The 18,624-nt window shown below is 49.6% G+C and overlaps 2 protein-coding genes across 3 annotated transcripts in view; one reads left to right on the top strand and one right to left on the bottom strand.

Moving 5' to 3' along the window:
- UVSSA (UV stimulated scaffold protein A) overlaps nucleotides 1–4,288 on the top strand; it is a 47,552-nt gene extending 43,264 nt beyond the window's left edge. For both annotated transcript variants that reach the window (XM_026795721.2, XM_005490853.4), the window contains one exon: nucleotides 2,330–4,288. In XM_026795721.2, the coding sequence (XP_026651522.2) occupies nucleotides 2,330–2,423 (94 nt within the window). In that variant the 3' untranslated portion in view covers nucleotides 2,424–4,288. The remainder of the gene's footprint in view (nucleotides 1–2,329) is intronic.
- Nucleotides 4,289–12,145: 7,857 nt separating this feature from the next.
- NKX1-1 (NK1 homeobox 1) lies at nucleotides 12,146–18,079 on the bottom strand. The gene is made up of 2 exons (XM_074540430.1): nucleotides 17,653–18,079; nucleotides 12,146–13,687 (listed from the first exon to the last, which is right to left on the bottom strand). Exons 1-2 carry the CDS (start codon nucleotides 17,999–18,001, stop codon nucleotides 12,897–12,899), a joined length of 1,140 nt encoding a protein of 379 aa, XP_074396531.1. The 5' UTR covers nucleotides 18,002–18,079; the 3' UTR covers nucleotides 12,146–12,896.
- Nucleotides 18,080–18,624: the final 545 nt, after the last annotated feature.

Here is an 18,624-nt window from a genome sequence, read left to right as displayed (position 1 = left end):
AGTCAGAGACATACAGTTCTAGTGATTAGAATTTCATATCATGGTTTACTGTGGTTTGTGCTAATGATTTTGGGTGTGTGTTAGTGCCAGGCATAGGGAATCAAACCTGTCAAGTTTTTAATAGGTTTCATGCTTTGCAGCACTAAACAAGATGATAACCTTGGCTCCTTATAACAACCCCAAATTACTTGAAATGTATAGGTGATAAACCCAGGCACTAGTCTGCCAATAAAGCTAAGTGAAATTGCACACAGATCATCAAAGTGGGATCTCATTTCATTTACAGTATCACACAATCCACTGGTGCTAATGTAAAACCTACATGACACGAAAGTGGCAAGGCCGCTCTGCACTGCTAAAGGCTCACTTTTCTCCTACCAATTAGGTAATATTTGAAGTGCAAAACCATGACCACATTTTCCTTACTCTGCTAACTTTATTGGCAGACCTTTGTTAAAAGTATACCTCTTCCAGGGTGTTTTTTCAGAATGTTGGTTTTCATTGCACTTGCTGCTGAGAAAATCTTTAATCCCACCATTTAGAGCGTTATTAAGGAGAAACCTCTTTCAGATGTTTCAAAATGGCTTTGGAAATGAAGCCATTACCGAGAGCAGTTCCCAAACCAGAAGTCAGCCTGTTTATTGGAGATAACCCTGGAAGCAGAGCTGGAATAGTGTGTAAGGGCTGATCCTGAGGAACACTGCCCATGTCTTAGCTTCATTTTCCTGCACAGCTGGGAGCATCCTCAGAAGTGATAAATGCAGAATGTGATAATGTAGAGTCTTAAGAGCACAGGCCTTGAAACCATCTGCTTGTGTGATGGAACTTGCCAAATGTGTAGAAATCAAAGGAGACATCAGTCAGTGCCCTGCTTTTGGATGGCACAGCCCCTCAAACCGAGCCTGCAGCTGCTCCACCTCCCCCATCAGCCAGGTGTGTACCTGGAGAGGTGTTGGGGACATCAGCCTTCATAGGCAGGGGGACAGCTGAGAACACCTGCAGACATCAGCCTCACATGGCTGAGCTTCTGTTCCAGAGGCATCTGAAGTAACCACTAAAATTGAACTTCAGAATCCAGTGAGGAACAAAATTCCTGAGGCAAGGCACTCTCAGCTCTGCACAGCAGCTCCTTTAAGTTTCTGATGGGCAGATGTTCACAGCAGAACATTTTCCTGACTGCTCCTGCTGCTTCTTACTCTTCTGGATTTGTGAGCCCATTCCTCTGCCTGACCAGCTGGAGGATGTAGGGGCTGCTCTCTCTCCTACAATATACACAATTTATACAATCTCCTACTCCTGTCCATGCTGTTCATCATTTTCCACACCCTCAAAATCCTAGCTGTGTAATCTTCACTCAAAAGTTTGTGGAGGGGAAAAAAGAGGAGGTGTCTGACTGGCCCAGCTCAGAAGCATTGCAGCCCCTCCCTAGAGGAATCTCTGGGCACATCTTTACTGGGAGGAAGCAATGGAGCAGCACCAGGGAGACAGACAGACCCTCACTGGATCTGGGAGCACCACACAGCTTAACAGCTCTGAAGTTCATTCCCTCACTTCCTTTCTGAACCTGAAGCATATTCCAGGGCCTTCTTCAGGCACAGCAGGAGATGCAGAGGGCTCAGGTCTTGCCCATCCCAAGGCAGCACAAATCCCATTTGTGCATGATTTATGAGTGAGGTGTTTGCCATAATGTCCTGCCTGTGCTAAATTCTTCTGCAGCAGAAGCCTGTCCTGGAGAGATAGACAATAATCTCTGTGTCTTCCTAAATTAGAGTTCTTGTGGATTAAAAGCTGCTGCTCAGGAGTGGGGATGCTGCTGGTGTGAGCAAGAGTCTAACTCAGCCCACATCTGATGAAACAGAGTTTTAGTAACCTGTGGAAGTTGCTAAATGAATTCACATGAACTGAACAGCCAACCCTTCCCTCACAAAAACATTCTGAATTGTGGGCTTGATTTCATAAGGGTTTCTGAGTATTAATTTTTTAAGATCTTGTTAGATACTTTCAGGTTTTTTTCCTTGGGAGTACTTAGGTGCTTTTGAAAATCAAACTTGCTCCATGTGGCTCTAAGAAATAATGCTGGGAGGGTGGAATGCACAGCCATTAAACTGAAAGACTTGGATTTGTTTACTCCTGTTAATAAAATCATTGCTGAATTAAACTATTTATATTGCTGCAACTAATTCAGTTAACAAGACAAATTTGTTCAGCCTCATCAATGCCACACTCAGCAGCCTGATAGCCATTAATAAAATTCCCCAACATTCATAAATGTTCTCTGAGATTGAGGAGACCCAACAGAACTGTTATTGTTGTTTTGTTTCTCTTTCAGAGGGGCCATGAAACGGGTCATGAAAGCCATGAACCGCGTGGACCAAAGGAAGCACGAGAAGTTTGCCAACCAGTTCAACTATGCACTGAATTAAATTCTCAATCACCTCTGCCCTTCTTTATTACAAGAGTGCAATGCAAAACCCTTAATCAAAGATATTTGTATTGTCACTACAATACTGTGCTAGGCACATTTTTACAGGTGTCATTTTTAAATTGTTTCCAAGTTTAACTTATTTGATAATGAATATTAATTTTGGAAAAGATGTGGTGGTGTGGAATTGAATGCATTTAAAAAGTTGATAATTATTTGAAATATGCATGAAATAGAGATGTTTTGTGACTTGTGCATAATTTGGGTAAACTGTTCATGTTTTGGGGCTTGGTTCTTTTCCTTCCTAAGGGACTTGTGTAATTTATACTTCCTTTGACAGTACATGTATTTAATTTTCCACTTTCAGGCCTTCAGGGAAAAAGATACTTTAAAAGCAATTTGATTGCTGCCAGGGATGGCAATGCACAGAGCATTTCTCAGCCTTCTGTACAAACTGAGCCACACAAGCAGCACAGCAGCTCCTGCCCCACCTCTACAAACACCTTGGTGCACAGTAAAAAAATCCAAATCATTTGATGCCTTCAGATGATAAATGGAGCAGTGGCCAGTTGTGCTCTTGGAACTTTTCATACAGATTTCTGGGTAAAAAGAATCCAGAGAATCAGGAGGGTTGTGTTTGAAAATCAATTTCAAATCTGACCTGCAGACGTCTCTAATAAAGTGCTCATTGCAGAGTAGAATGGATTCTCTATAGCACAGGCTTAGTTACTCACCTGTTGGAGGTGTTTCCTCATACTCTAAGAATTAAAAATTGGGAAAATTTTAACAACTCAGTGTAACTTCTGACCACCTCAGAGAAAAGCTAATTTACAGTTCTGCCAAATACTTTCTGATTTGCACAGGTATTGCATAGAAAACAATTTATGCTGACTTTTGATAATTTTTCTTGCAAGAGCTCTGTAATTTGGAAGACATATTTTGTTCTTCAACACAGGTTGATATATTTCTGAAATACTGAAACTAAAACAATAAAGAGGCAGAATTTCAAGTAATATCTTCTGACTGCACTGGAAAGTTAAGCCACTTCTAGTGTCAGTCTTGCTAATGTGACAGTGAAGATTTCAGGTGAAAATGTGGATAAGGACAAATCAAGTTCCTCACCAAGTCAGTGGAATCAGCTGCTAAACTGATTTGATTTCATACTAAGGATGAAGCCACACACACAAAATAGAAAACTCAGAAACCCAATAGCTCCACCACCTCACACGTTAGAATGTGATGGTAACCATTGAGTGCTGGGATTCCCAGACAGTCCAAACTTCACTGACACTTGGTGATAAACCTGCAAAGAGCCACCAAGGTCATTGTGCCAATATTCCAGAGATTCTTGAGCCTGCAAAGGCTGAAGGTGTTAATTATAAAACATGTTTTCTCCCTGTAAGAAGAATAGGGAATTTATATTGTGCAGTGACTCTTCGCCCTCCTTTGCTGGAGCCATGAAACGTCAGCACTACAAAGTCCCCACTTGACCCCATGGAGTTCCCATTGTGGGCCTTAAATAAAGATCCCAAAGACCAAGATTGGGAATGGAAATGGCAGAAATCTGAGGGGGAATAAAAAAAGTGTGATCAGTCAGTTAAGTTCCACTGTGAGCAGCCTGGTCTGATGGAAGGTGTCCCTGCCTCTGGCAGAAGGGCTATGGAAGGGAAATGGGTGATCTTTGAGGTCCCTCCTAACCCAAACCATGCTGTGGTTCTAATGATGCTACTCAGCCACATCAGTTCTACAATTACCAATTAAAACTTCCTGTCTGGACCCAGTTGGCCAATCTGGCAGTTAAACCTGATCTGTGTGCTTTCTCCCTGTATTAAAAGCATGCTTGGGGAAAAAAAAAAGAAAATAAAAGGTCTTCCTGGGGTGCTCTTTCATGCAGAAAGAGAATTTTCAAAGTTAAGGTTCCCTGGCAGGTGGCTCAGAAATGGCCAACTCAGACAGAGGTGCCTGACTTTGGGACAGGTTGATGGCCAGTGCTGACTTCTTTTAAAGCTCTTCTGGTGTTTTTCCTCTGCATCTTTTTTTTCATTTATTGCCTTGAGGCAAGACAAACCATTGACCCTTCATAGGGAAACTTAGATTGCACATCCCCTGTAGCACTTCTTTATGTTCCCATGGTCCGGTGTGGGACAAACCCTTCCCTTACCCCTTGTTAATTACTGACACTTTTAATCCAATTATTTCTCTGCAAGAGCCACTCAGCAGGTATACACGCAGCAGGTCTTGGGTGTTGTCTTGTTAAACCTGGTCAGACATAATTCAGAGATTTTGAGGGAGCTTTCTCCTTTTCCTGAGTTTATCTGTAGCTGTGCTGGAAGAAGAAATTTAAGAAGGCATCTCTCTCCAAAGATCCAGTATACCTCCACTAAATAGAAATCCTTTTATGTTCAAAAATTCAAAATAGGTGAATCTGCTTTTTTGAAACATCACACTTTTTGTGTGCCAGTTTACAAATTTGCGGTCCTGGGCTCACTGGTTCAAATGTTGCTCTACTGTCCCTGTGACATTTGTACTGAAACTTTTCTATTCCTGTGCTCAGGGCTTCTGGGGAAAAAAGAATAAATACAAGTATAATTCTGATAATCTCTGTGTGTGGTTTTGTCTTTGTAACTCACCCCAGCACCTGTGCAATTGTACTTGTGCTGGCTGGGGATGCTGTGTGTGATTTCCAGGTACCTGCTCACCTTGAGGTGATTTGGCCCTTGGAGGGTTGTTAAGGTGAGCAGTTGTAATACACCTGAATATTCTGTTCTTGAAGGGACTCTGGGCTGAAGTGAGCTGTGCTGGTGCAGGTAAATCATCCAGTCTGAACCAGGGTTGTGTCAGTGGGACAAACAAGAACTGCAAGCAGACCTTCATGGTTATTCTTACCTGAGCACATGGTTACACCTGGGGAGTAAAAGCCTGGAAGGAAAAAGACCACAGCATGTATGGTCTGGCACTCAAACACAGAGCATTTAGTGGCATAAATGAGTTTGGTATGGACCTTGTGAGAATAAGAATGAGATCCACCTTTCAGCACATCCAAGGTTTCTGGGGCAGGGTGATGAGCCCTTACTCATCTTTAGCACAATGCCTTGTGACTCCATTTTCTCTAAACTCACTTGAGGCTTGGCTTTATCAACCTGCATAGGGCTGAAAGTTTCTATTAGAAAACTGTAACACTAAAAAGTTCCTAGAAATCATGATTAAAATACTTGTAGTTCTTTTCTTACTGGTAAGCAAAGCATACAAATGGGATTTATAAGCAGTTCTGCATGGACAGTGGATCGTGCCACACAGAACAGTTGGCATGTTGGGGAAAGGCTTCAGTTAATCAAAGTGGGCATTATTGGGAAAAAAAGAATGAAGAAACCACCTTTGTTTTGTGGAAAACGAAAAGCAGACGTGTTCCATTTAAAATGGCTGTGGAAACGGGTGAGAAGGGTGTTACTAGGTACAAGGAGCCTCTAGGCAGAAGCAAGTTTCTAAGTTCTGATTTAGTTTTGCTTTTCACAGTCTAGAACATCAGCCTAAGGCTCTTCATAGACTAATGTTGTGTTTACTATCTTTTGCAGGGCCCTCTGGGTGTGGGATGGGGACACCAAGAGGATTACAAAGGTGGTGAGAGTGTAATGAGAGAAATTAGATCCTGCTGGTACATTCAGAGCCCTCAGAGCATCTCTTACTGGACGTGGTCCTATTACAAAATCCTCTACAGAAATTGAAGGAATTAAGAGGGACAAGCCTCAAGCAGCAGCCTAGGTCAGACCAGTCTGACCCCTCCCCACCCCTTCAGCTGGGAGAGGTGTTAAAGATCCTAAAACAGCACATCCCCTAAAAAAGCACATGTGGATGAGAGCCAGGGCTGCCTGGCAGCTGGACAGATGGTGGCCTGTGGGATAAAATTGTTCTTCCAGGTGTGGGAGTGGGATGCTGCCCCTGCAGGAAAGGAAGGAGAAAGATCCCTTAATTACTCATGTTTCTGAGTTGGTGCTTTCCCTCCTGTTCTTCAAAGCTGATTGAGTGGAGAAAGAAAAGGATTCGTGTCCTTGCTGAGCCTTTCCTATCAGCAGGCTCTGGGGAGCCCAGAGCGCCAGTGCCAGCTCAGGGCAGAGGTGGGCAGCAGCTGTGCCAGGGAGGAGGGCACGGGGTGTTTGTGCCAGACACAGGCTGCCCCCGAGCCTGGGCAAACCCAGCTGGGCTCACGTCAGCACAATCTGCTTCTCCATCTCTAAACGTGTGTGATGAAATATCATCATTTGCCTTTCTGGGTAGGCTGCCCCTTGCTTTTCTGCCTGCCAGTGCCCTGAGCAAAAACCCAGCTCTCCTGTGCCAAGGGTATGCTTTTCCATTATCATGAGGAATCCTCTCTGTTGAGGGGTTAAGGAAAATCTTATTAAATTTTTTAAATGTGGTGCTAATTAGTTTGGATGTAATGAGCAGCATTAGACCTGTGGTTGTTTGAAAGGGGTGGTTGAATAACCATTTCTGCCACATTCCAATTTGCATAATGACAAGGTGTTGGCATTGCATCCACCATTCATTTGCTGTATTTATAATGCCATTATGGAGCCACTCTTATCCTCATGCACTGTAAAAGGTATATGGAAATGTAATATATGATCCTGCTTGTTTGGAAATTGCTTTTGGATATCTTTGAATTTTTGTAATAGTATTTTTGGCAGCTGAAGGCTAACAGCACCACCAGGAGACTCTGCCACACGGTTTCACTGGGGCAGAAATTAAATGCTGCTTCCACATGTGCAGGGGAGTTCATTTTCCCCAGCGCTGGAGCAGAGGCAGCAGAGGTGAGTGTGATCAGGTGTGCTGCGGAGCGTGCTCAAGGCAAACACAGTATTTCACTCCAAATCACCCCTACAAGGCATAATGCTGGTGCTTGAAGTCCCAAAGAGCGTCCTTAATCACAGCTCTCAGAACATTTAACAGGTCACAGAGAGTGCAGCTTGGTGCTGTGAACTCCGGGGCAGCGCAGGGAGCTGGAGGAGCCCAACCTGCAGCTCATTCAGATTCTCTCTTCCTGCACTTCTGCTCCCCTCCTTGGGAACCAAGGAACAGGAAATAAACTTGTCACTCGGCCTGTGTCACAGTGGAAAGGCAGGAGAGACTCCCTGTATGAGCATGATGAGTTCTTGTAATGTATGTGTGTGGTTACAGAGAAAAAAAAAATTAGAAAGAAAAATAGCTATAATTCATTTATTTGTACTAAGTCTAGCAGGATTATTTTGCTTCTCTTGAAAAAGCAGCAGTTTACGGAGGGGGTGAATATTTACAGTGTAAACCATCACCCCACATAAATGTTACTGTGACAATATTTTGGTTCTTTGCTCTGGTGTCATCTCTCCCTCATTGTCACTGTAAAATGTTTCTGTGTCATTGCAGAGAATAAAATCTACAAGATGTATTCTAAAATAAAGTCTATCACTTTGGGTGAGCCTGGCTGTTTTAGCCACCTGAACCTGTGTCACATAATGAGAATAAATTAGTAAATCACATGCAGATATTGCCTGACCCTGCATGTCCAGACTTTTATGTTCTGGCCATGCTCTGGTTTCTGGCTGCTTCTCTATCAGTGCAAGGCTCATCCACAGGATTTCCAGCACCAACAGGATTTCTCCTCAGTGGGCACATAGCTGTAGCCTTCCAAGGCTTTGATAACCTGTTTTAAAGCTTATTCTGTATGATGGGCTCACATCTCTGCCAGACAGCATCAGGAAAGGAGAAAAGCTCTTCCTGTCAGGGTTATTTTCACTGTGACAGCCCCCATTCTGTCCACCTGAGATGTCTGTTTAGTGTGAGCATGTGGCACACAACATGAGTGTGTGAGCAAGAGGGAAAGAAGTGAAAAACCCACCAGATAGAGAATTTGGTTTATGTAAACCATTTATGTGAGCCCACTTTGAGCAACAAACTGATTAAGATCCTCTTTTTTTACTTGCCTGTCCCCTTCATTCCCAGTGTTCCCCTGTTCCCTGCCTTGGTTTACCTCGCAGAGTCTGGAAAATCTTCCAGTATCAGAAAAAAACCTTTATTTGCTCTTAAGAAAGGCTCTAAAACAACCATATTTACTTGGTTATCTTTGAGACAGAACATGAAGACCAGAAATGCCCAAACATTGTGAAATAATTTTCCTTTAAGTATTTCAATTCAACTGTTTGAGCAGAATTTTTTGTCATGTAATACAGGAATTAATATTTGTTAATATAGCAGACTGCAAGCAGACATCATGGTGTATTTTAGGAAAATGAATTTGAGTTTATACAGACAAAGCTTTATTTTTAAAATTTCACTTGTGTAGTGTAAGACTAGAAATGTGTAACATGACTGAGTTTAGTCTCAAACAGAAGCTCTGAAATGGATGTCAAAAATTTCTAAGAATTAAAAAAGTAACTCACTGCATCCTGCTCTGGTGGAAACAACACAAGGAATTTCTGCAGGTGATAGTACAGAACTGGTTTGCAAAGGCTTTGTAAAAGATCATTGCTGCGTGAAATCAATGACACAAAATATTTTGAAATATTTTTCCATTCTCTCTCAATTGTTTGGAATGTATCTGTCTGTATTTGTGTGCTTCTTTCTGTTGTTTTGATTAGAAGACATTTTACTGAACAACTGAAACTTGTTCAGTATAAGCTGAATTATATGAAGTAAAATAGAGCACTTTCCTTTTTTAACCTCATTCATTCACAGAGTGAACAATAGCAAGATGCAATTAATATCTGCATCTTTTCTTACTAATACAGGTTTGCACCCTTGGATTTAGCATTGATTTCATGGGAATTAGTCCAAAAATGTGCTGATGCGCCAGATCATCTCTGGTACCTGCCAAAGACATCACTTGAACACACTGAACTGGGGTTTGAATGTGCTGCTCAGTCTGTCAGAGCTGAGACTCTGCCCTCTGGAAACGCTCTGCTCAGTGTCCCCTTGGATCTGCTCCCTGTCCTGAATCCCCTAGCACTTCACTTTTTTTTCTATGAATCATGAAGTAATTAAAAAGACAATTTGACTGACAGAATGGACCAGCGCAAACATCTCCTGCTTGGGTCATAGCCCTCATCCCCTCGGTCAGTGTTCCGCTTGCTCTGCTCCATTGATGGTTCATGGAAAACGAGCTCCAGGGCCCTGGGCAGGAGCACCAGGGACACCAGACGGGCACCACGGTGGAATTGGCTTTTGGGGGTCACTGTGGGAGCTTTGGGGGCTTTCTGTGACCACCTAATGGCACAGCCTGAAATGCTGCATCGAGCCCTGTCTGACTCCTGCAGAGCCAGCGTCAGTGGGCAGGAACAGGGGATGGAGCTGGGAGCTTCAGGCAGGTGAGAGCATTTTGTTCAGCACACCAGGGGCTGAGCACTCACAGCTGAGCTGCTCCTCAGCAGCTGCCCCGTGTCAGTACCATCATTCTTCTCACTGTCACCACCCACACGCTCTGATCCAGCACCACGAGCCAGCTGCAGAGTTCTGCTCCAGGGAGCATTATTGGAGCTGGCTCTTTGGTGTTGGTGCAGACAGTACCTGTGAGCAGAGTGTCAAACACGCCCTACACCACTGCAGGCCTGCATGCTGGGCAAGGCACACGCTGCAGTTGAGGCTGTGCAGCTCTGCTCTAGAGTTTTATGATCTCACAGCTCCGGGTGAGGCACTGGAGCAAGGGTTATCAATAACTTCCTAAACTATGCTGAGAAAGATACCTGCGGCTCTGTTTTCAGCGCTGCCATAAAATGTGAGAAGCCTTGTTAAATTGCATTTAATGACTGGGAATCTCAGCCTAACTGACTCCTTCAGCTGTGAGTAATAATACTCACATGAGCAGGTTTCACTGGCAGGACACTAACCAGCCTGGAGGAGGGAGTCCTGCACTCTGCAGCTCTGGGCAGCTCCTGTTGGAGCCAAATTATTCCCCACTGGCAGGGAACTGCTTGGAGCTCCTGGACTGCAGGCAGGGGTTGAATTATCTCTTTATTCAGCTGTGTCATGCCTCACCTGGGCCAGCAGTTTGGCTGCTGGTGGCACTTACTCAAACCTGGTGCGCAACAGCGTAGTGTGAGACCATCTCCCCAGTGCCTGTTTCCCAGTTTGGCTGCTTTTCTTCTACCAGTAAAAACTGTGCAGAGCAGTACACGGTCTTACATACTCCAAGCGTTACTACTTGTCATGTTTTTCCCTGAAAATTTACTTCAGAGCACCTTTCATCGTAACAGATCTTATTTTCACAAATGCAAATGAGCCTGGTCAGAGACTCCTGATGCTTGTAGGCTTCTGCAGGCGGGGAAGTGAGAACCTGGAGCATCCTGCGTTACCTGGAGCATCCCGTGTTACCTGGAGCATCCCGCATTACCTGGAGCATCCCACATTACCTGGAGCATCCTGCTAAACCTGGAGCATCCCACATTACCTGGAGCATCCTGTTAAACCTGGAGCATCCCTCATTACCTGGAACATCCCGCGTTACCCGGAACATCCCGCATTACCTGAAGCATCCTGCATTACCTGGAGCATCCTGCGTTACCTGAGGCATCCCGCGTTACCTGGAGCATCCCATGTTACCTGGAGCATCCCGCATTACCCAGAGCATCCCGCATTACCTGGAGCATCCTGCTAAACCTGGAGCATCCTGCATTACCCAGAGCATCCCCCATCCTCCCCGCAGATCCCGCAGCTCCCGCAGGCTGCCGACCCCTCAGAGGAGGCCTCAGCCCCTTGTCTCTGACCCCGGCGGTCGCGGCAGATTTTGTTTCCACGGGAGGGCTCAAACATTTGAATCTATTTGATTCCATTTGAGGCTGTGGAGCTCCCGGCCATGCACGATCCCAGATCGGAGCCGGGCTGAGGGAACGGGAGGGAGCAGGGAAAGGAAATGAGTGGGGAGCAAAGCCGGGACACCCCGGGGACCCCTCGGCGAGTGCCGAGAGGAGGAGGATGCTCTGCCACCCAAAAATCCCTCCGCAAAATGTCGGTTCATTAGCATTGCCCCCGAGGGAAAAAAAGAAAAAAAAACCCCAAACAAACAAACAAACAAAACAACCCAAAACCTAAACAAACAAAAAAATCCAACAAAAAACAACCCCACACCTAAAATGAGTGGAAAATGAAAGCTCTTCTTCGGCTGGGAGCTGCTGGGCCGGCGGAGCCACCCCGCGGTACTCACAGCCGTTATACACTTTTTCTTGAAAGTAAAAAAGAAAGTATTATAAAAGACCAACTTTGATACGAATTTAAGAGTAATCAGAGGAACGGCGATGGAAAGATTATTTTATTTTTAAAGCTGTGCAAACTGAATGAAGGAGCCGATTTATTAAATTTACATAAATCCAAAATATCGGACTTCCCATCGGGGGAAACATGGCAGAGATGTCGGATTCCCTCTATATAAGATATTTATTTTGTCCGTAATATTGCGCAAATCGGCAAAGCCAATTAAGAAAATGCAAACAAGGAAACTAAGAAGGGAAATACCCTCCCTCGTACAAGAAGAATAAAGTTTATTTGCGTATAAGAAATACGCTCTCAGAGTAAACGAAAAGGAAAAGGATGATGCGAGACATCCATCCGAGCGTCTCATGAGGCAGGCGTTTTCCAGAGGAAACTTTCTTTCAAAGATTCACCCGAAAACCAGGGACTCCCACCACGGAAAGCGCCGTTTCTTTAGAGTTTATTGATTGATTTAAAGTGTTTAGCAAACAAAGTGCTCTCTTTATCACCTCTTGCTCTTACTCCCTCGTCTTATACATTAATTATAAAGTTAAAACTTTTTTTTCCTTTTATTTTGTAACAACCAGAAATATACAGAAATGTTTAACGTAAAAAACCAGCCCCGCGCCCCGGGAGCCGCCCTCGCTGCCCCTTCGATGGACAGTGACGTTTGTAAAAAATGTCCCTCGTCACCGTGAGGTCACGGAGGGAGCGGCGCCTCTGCTTGTGCAGTGTCGAGGGACAGGAGCGATAGTTCTCCGTTTTACCCTGAGAGTCAAATGGGTACATAATCTTCTTTTCAAGTCTTTCGCTAGTGGCCAGACCAGAATAAAAACAAAGGCAAATAATATTAATAATAATTATTAAATTAATTAAACCCACATAGCAACGAGGGACGGTGAAAATAAAAAGACAGGTAACGATGATTTACATCTACTCGTATGTACACGGGGGAGGGAGGTTTCTCCTCCTGCTTCCCTCAGCAGCGCAGTCCGGACACATCGCGTACAAAAAGGGTCGTAGAAAGGCCCGAGGGGGCGGGGGAGCCTGCCGAGCGTTCCCGGGAGCCTCCGGCCGCTCCTTTCACCCCCGGTGGCTCCGGGGCTGCCCCTTTGCCCGGTGCCGCTGCCGCTCGGTGCTCGCTTTCACTCTCGGCCGCGGGGTTCGTGCCGTGAGCCCGGCCCGGCGATCCTCGCAGGGGCGGCGGGCACAGCGGGAAGGAGCCGGCAGTGAGGAGGAGGAGGAGGAGGAAGGAGCGTCGGGCTTATAGGTGCGGGGTGTAGAAGGCCGGAGCGCCGTAAGTCTGGGAGCCCAGCACGAAGGGCGAGAGCACGGCGGGGCTGGGCAGGAAGGGCAGCTGGGCGGCGCACACCAGCCCCCCGGCCGGGTGCCCGGCGTAGCTGCCGGGGCCGTGCATGGAGAGCGGGGCGCCCATGGGCGGCGAGTGGCTGAGGGGGCTGAGCCCGCCCGGCAGGGCCCCGCCGCCCAGCCCGGCCCCGGCCCCGCCGCCGCCGCCGCCGCCCGTGGGCGCGCTGGTGTCGGCGCCCGGGTTCTGCTTCTTCCACTTGGTGCGGCGGTTCTGGAACCAGATCTTCACCTGCGTCTCGGTGAGGCTGAGCGACAGCGCCAGGTTGAGGCGCTCGCACACCGACAGGTACCGCGTGGATTTGAACTTGTTTTCCAGCGCCACCAGCTGCTCGTAGGTGAAGGCTGTCCGCGCCCGCCGGGGCTTGCCCGACTTGGAGTCCGAGCCCGTCCGCTTCCTCTTGGGCTTGGCCTGCGGGCCGGGCTGCGCCCCGACGGGCGCCGGCGGCGGGGGCGGCGCGGGGGGCGCGGGGGCCGGGACGAGCCCCGCCTCGGCCGCCTCGGCTCGGAGCGGGCCCGGCTCGGCCTCGCCGGGCGCCGCGGGGCCGGAGCTGCCGCTGCTGCCGCTGGTGCTGCCGCTCTCCTCGCTGCACAGCTCCTCGTCGTCCTGCAGCTCGCTGTCGGGGCTGCGGCTCGGCCGGCTGCTGTAGTCCAGGTCGCACTCCTCGGCCTTGTAGAGCTCCCCGTCCTCTGCGGACAAGGCACAGCCGCTGTTAGGGCTCGCAGCCCGGCCCGGCCCCCGCGCCGCCCGCCCCAGCCCCCCGGTACGGGCCCCGGGCTGTCCTGAGGGTTCTCCCACCCGCTGTCCCCGGACAGGGTGCCCGGGCAGCGCGGCCGCCCCTCAGCCCCTCCGCCCGCTGTGGGGATGCGGCCGGGCCAGGCCCTCGGTGCGGGGCTGCTGCTGAGCCGGGCCGGGCCCTCGGTGCGGGGCTGCTGCTGAGCCGGGCCGGGCCCCTCGGTGCGGGGCTGCTGCTGAGCCCTGAGCCGGGGGTGGGCTAGGGGCCAGGGCGAGGAGCAGCAGTGGGGATGGGGCTCGGAACTGCAGCTCGGGGGCCGGGAAGGGGCTGTCCGGCCCGGGGAGGCTGTGCCAGCGCTGCCCCTTCCAAGCCAAACACCTCCGGCAAGATCCGAGACGCGGCCGGGATAGGGGATGTACCCCCTTCCTTCCCACAGCCTGGAAAGGCCTTTGGGGGCACAGCAGGGCGAGGATCCCCTCATGCTCGAGTATCCCCGGGGTCCCCGAGGGGCAGCGGGGCGCTGGGAGAAGGCCCTGCCCGGGCCGGGCCGGCCGTGCCTGGGGAGCGGGCAGCAGCGATGTCAAAGAGCCTCTAACAATTTTAGTGACGGAAATCTCCGAATCGATGGGCGATTTGCTGGGTTTTGCTTTGGCATTTTTAACCCTTCCTGCGTCTGGTTTGACCTCTTGTCACTTCCCGAGATGGAAGTATTAAAGTGGAGTAAATACTTGTATTGATTAGCAGAGCAGATACAAACTTAATTAAACTCATTTTGTGCAATGTACAAACTAGTTAACGGTCATTTAATTTATTTGGGTTTATATTACGCTCCAATTAACGGGTCTCCATCGGAGAACAGGGTAATTATCCGATATTTAAGGCTATTGGACTTCTGCTGACGATTCTGTCATTATGAAGCCTGAGAGCAAATCGCGTTTTCCGGAGAACCGGCTCCTCCTCGTCCTGGCCGGGCCCGGGCTCCGTCGGGGGAGCGAGAGGCGAATCCTCCTCCACGGGACGGGGCTGGGGCAGATGGGGGCAGAGGAAAAGTCCTGTCCTTTTCCGCCGGTGCTTTCAGACACTCCTAAACTTCCCTCTCTCACTTCTGCAACGGGGCTCTAGCTCCGGGAACCCCTAATCAAGGGCTCTACCTTGATTAACCGAGATACGCAAATGGGAAATGAATCCCTGCTCTGTCACCTCATCCCGTCCGCAGTTTAGATGTTTTTAATCGCCCCCAAACCTGAACACGCCTCAAATTTGCTCTGTGTCCTCACGCAGGATCCCCTAAGTCCCGCATGTAAAATTAGGGGTGGTTTGAGAAGTGCGTTTTGTTCAACGCGCTGATTTCGGATATGGCTGGTTCAGTGGGGGAAATAAGGGCAGAGTATTGCTGTCCTTGTCACTCCGCAAATATCCCTTAATAACTCAGGGTTCGTTAAGAACCCTTTCCAGCTTTCTGTTCAGCCCGGAGCATGGAAAACGCGGGCGATCGCCGCCGGACAGAACAGAACAGAACAGAACCGGGTCACTTTTCTCGCAGCCCGACCCAGAGTGCAGACAGGCGTCCTGCAACCTGTAGGACCTGCTAGAAATTGCGGGGCGTAATTTTTTACAGCAACGATTTATAAAAGGCGCGTGTGGCTGCGCCTGCGGGGCGGGCTCGGGGCTGGTCCCGCCGCAGCCCCCGCGCACGGAGCGCACCGCGAACCTGCAGCTGCCAGCTTCGGGTTTGATCTTCCGTCTAGGGAATCCCAGCCGTGGGTCAACTAAACATTTTAAAGACAAAAAAAAAATGCACCGCGAATAGAGTTGGCGGCGGAGATGGACGCTCCGGGCTTGTTAATTTTATTTTTTTTTTGATTTTCGGGAATAGGTTAAATGGTAATTTAATGGGGAATTTAAACTGTTATTTTTAACATTAAAATAGTTTTACGAGCGGCTGTTGACGAGCGCTATTTTCACTTTGGCCAGAAATCCTTTGCATTTTCCGAGGGGTTGGTACTTTTCTGGACAGAGCTACTTTTCAGAACACTTCTCCCAGATTAAGCCACCACTTGAACTAATATTAATTACGATGGGAAAAGAGAAGAATTAAATTCCGTGATTTTCGAGCAGTCCCAGGTCTATTTCTGGCCACTGCCATCACATTTAGGCGACGTGGCCGAAGGAGTCCCTGCGTGGAGCGCCTGGGGAACTTGTCAGCGGGCGAAGCGCACCGCGCCGCGATGCCTCCGAACGTATTTATTTTGAGAGAAGAGATGGAGTTACATTTCTCTCCTTGTCTGGAGATAAAAGTGTGAGATTAGCGATAGGTTAACCTCGTCAGTCTTTCTGATCGCCCAGATCTATTTAATATGACGAAAGTCAGATGAGTTTAGAGGAATAATTACTCCAGCTCCGCACTGCTTTTAAAAATCTCTTCTGAATTCTATTAGCGCCCAATTCCTGCTCTTGCTTTACAGATGAAAAATCCGCTGTGGCTCGGACTGGAGCAGATTCCAGACCTCTTTCGCTGCCTAATTTTACTTGACAGAGTCCCGCTATGGCCGGGTTGGAAACCTCCGAGTCCTCCCTCTCGCCCCAGACACACAAACTATTTTTCCTAAGCCGAGAAGTTTATCCCCTGTAGTTCGCTGCCTCTTCTTTCCCCTCTCTGGGCATGGAATAACTATAGATATTTTCCACAACGACGGCCTTTCCCCGGAAACCCTCCGTGATCTCCAGAGCCGCGGTGTTTAGAGGTGAGAAAGTTGGGATATTCGGACCCAGAAAGAAAAAGCAATCTAGAGCTTGGGTCGAATGCAATTCCCGATCAATAGCGAGCCCTAATAAGTGTAATAGGTTTTAATCGAGTAATTATCCGAATTTTGACCCTATAATTTAGATGTTAGGGAAGAGTTTGCAAGGTGCTTGAAAGAGATATGCACAATTCGATAATAGGATATCGATCCAAGCAGTCCTACATGCCACTCTGGGGCGATTTTCCCCATTATCCAGCCTCTTTACGCTGCTAAGCACATTTTACCTTAAATGTAATCGAAGGAATTTAATTGTTTTTCCAGAGATAACCAGCATTTTGTCACAATTAGTCTGATTTGTCCTAAAAAAGCCAAGGGGAGAGAGAAAATTGAATCTGTCGCCCAGAGCAACGGGCGGCAGCGGCGGGGGAGGACGGGAGAGGGTCCGGGGCTGGGGAGAGGAGACGCAAAGTCATGAACGCCTGGGGGGCCCGGGCGGGGTGGGGGAACCAAGGGAGGGATTTTGCACCCTCGGGGCCGCGATTCCGGCCCTCCGAAACCGGAGGAGCCGCTCCCAAGTTTGCCCGAGCCGGAGCTCACGGGCAGCGCTGGCCGTCCCTGCGAGGAGGAGGAGGATGAGGATGAGGATGAGGATGAGGATGAGGATGAGGATGGCGGGGTTCCTCCGCAGCCCAGCCAGGCCGGCATCCCTGGGGTCGGTCCTGCCGCTCCCGGGGGTGCTCGGCACGAACAGCTCCGGGTGTCCCGGGGATGCGGGGAGCGGAGCCCGGCCAGGGCCGAGCCCCGGGGCCTGGGGCCCTCCGGCCTGTCCCGGCGGGATGCGCCCGGCTCCCTCCCTGCATCCCGACTCAGAATCTGCTCCCTCCCTGCATCCCGACTCAGAATCCCACTGCCCCTTTGCATCCCGACTCAGAATCTGCTCCCTCCCTGCATCCCGACTCAGAATCCCACTGCCCCTTTGCATCCCGACTCAGAATCCCACTGCCCCTTTGCACCCCGACTCAGAATCCCATCTCCCTACATCCAGCAGCAGCAGCGCAGGGCGTGTTTGTCCCTCCCCGAGCCGGCTCCCGAAGTGCCATCAGGGCAAGGATGAGATGTCAAAGCATGCGAGACCCTGCTGGGGGAACCCAGGGCAGCCCCCAGACCTACTTACTGATCAGCTCTGCGGACTTCTTGCACGCGTCGAAATCTTCGGCGAGAGCCTTTTGCTCGGCCAGCTCCGTCCCTGAGTCCTCGGGCTTATCCTCCGCCCCCAGCGTGAACTCGGCGCCCGCCGATTTGTACAAGTCCGCGCAGTGCCGCCGCTTGCTGTTGAACTTGTTAGGGTCCAGGATGTCGAGCACGGAGAAGGAGGTGGTTCTGTGCACCATGGGCAGCGCGGCCACGGCCGCCTCCTGTCCGGGGGTGCTGCTCTGGCCGTCCCCTTGCCGGTCGCGGCTGGCGGGGCAGTAGAGCGGCAGCTCGCCGCCGGCCGAGAGCCGCTGCTCGCCGCGGCCGTCCATGCCTTCCCCGTGGCAGCCGCGGGGCTCCCCGCCCGCCGGGGCTGTCACCGCCGCCGCCGGGATGGAGATGTCACCGGCCTTGTCTCTGCTCGCGTTCATGACTCTTCGCAGAGCCCCTCTCGCTCGCAACTTCTCCCCCCTGCCCTCCCCTCTCGCTCTCCCCCTCCTTCCTCCGGCGAAGTTGATGTGCAAACTCCTCCCCGGCTCCGCTCCGGCTCAGGACGAGCCGCTCGCTGCCTCCAGCTGCCCGGGCCGCGCTGGCTGCGGCCGCGGGAGTCACAAGGTGATGCTCGGCTCCGAGCCTCCCCTCAGCTGCTCCTTCTTCCTTCTCATCATCCTCGCCAGGCTGCTCGGCCGCTCCTGCCCCCCCGCCCTCCCCTCTCGCTCGCACACACACGGAGGCGAGGCTGTATCTTATTTATGCATTCATATTTAGCACCGGATTGTAATTGGCTACAAATTAATCCCTCGCCCATAATAGTCTGCAATCTTCATCACTGGAAGAGAGACACGGTGAAAGTGCGTGCCGGGGGAGGGGGGCAGAGAGCGAGAGCGAATGAAGGATGGCGTTGGCCGTGATATACTCGGCTGTCAGCTCTGTTTCAGCACACCTCCACTCATCT

This window comes from Zonotrichia albicollis, chromosome 5, assembly GCF_047830755.1.
Source record: "Zonotrichia albicollis isolate bZonAlb1 chromosome 5, bZonAlb1.hap1, whole genome shotgun sequence".
Taxonomy (NCBI): domain Eukaryota; kingdom Metazoa; phylum Chordata; class Aves; order Passeriformes; family Passerellidae; genus Zonotrichia; species Zonotrichia albicollis.
Note: the sequence above shows the minus strand (reverse complement) of the source record. Positions and strands in the feature narration are given on the sequence as shown.

Coding starts and splice junctions, on each gene's coding strand:
- NKX1-1 (XM_074540430.1), bottom strand. CDS start 18,001: ATGGACGGCCGCGGCGAGCAGCGGCTCTCGGCCGGCGGCGAGCTGCCG. Junction 13,688..17,652: donor GAAGTCCGCAGAGCTGATCA/GTAAGTAGGTCT, acceptor CCTTGTCCGCAG/AGGACGGGGAGCTCTACAAG.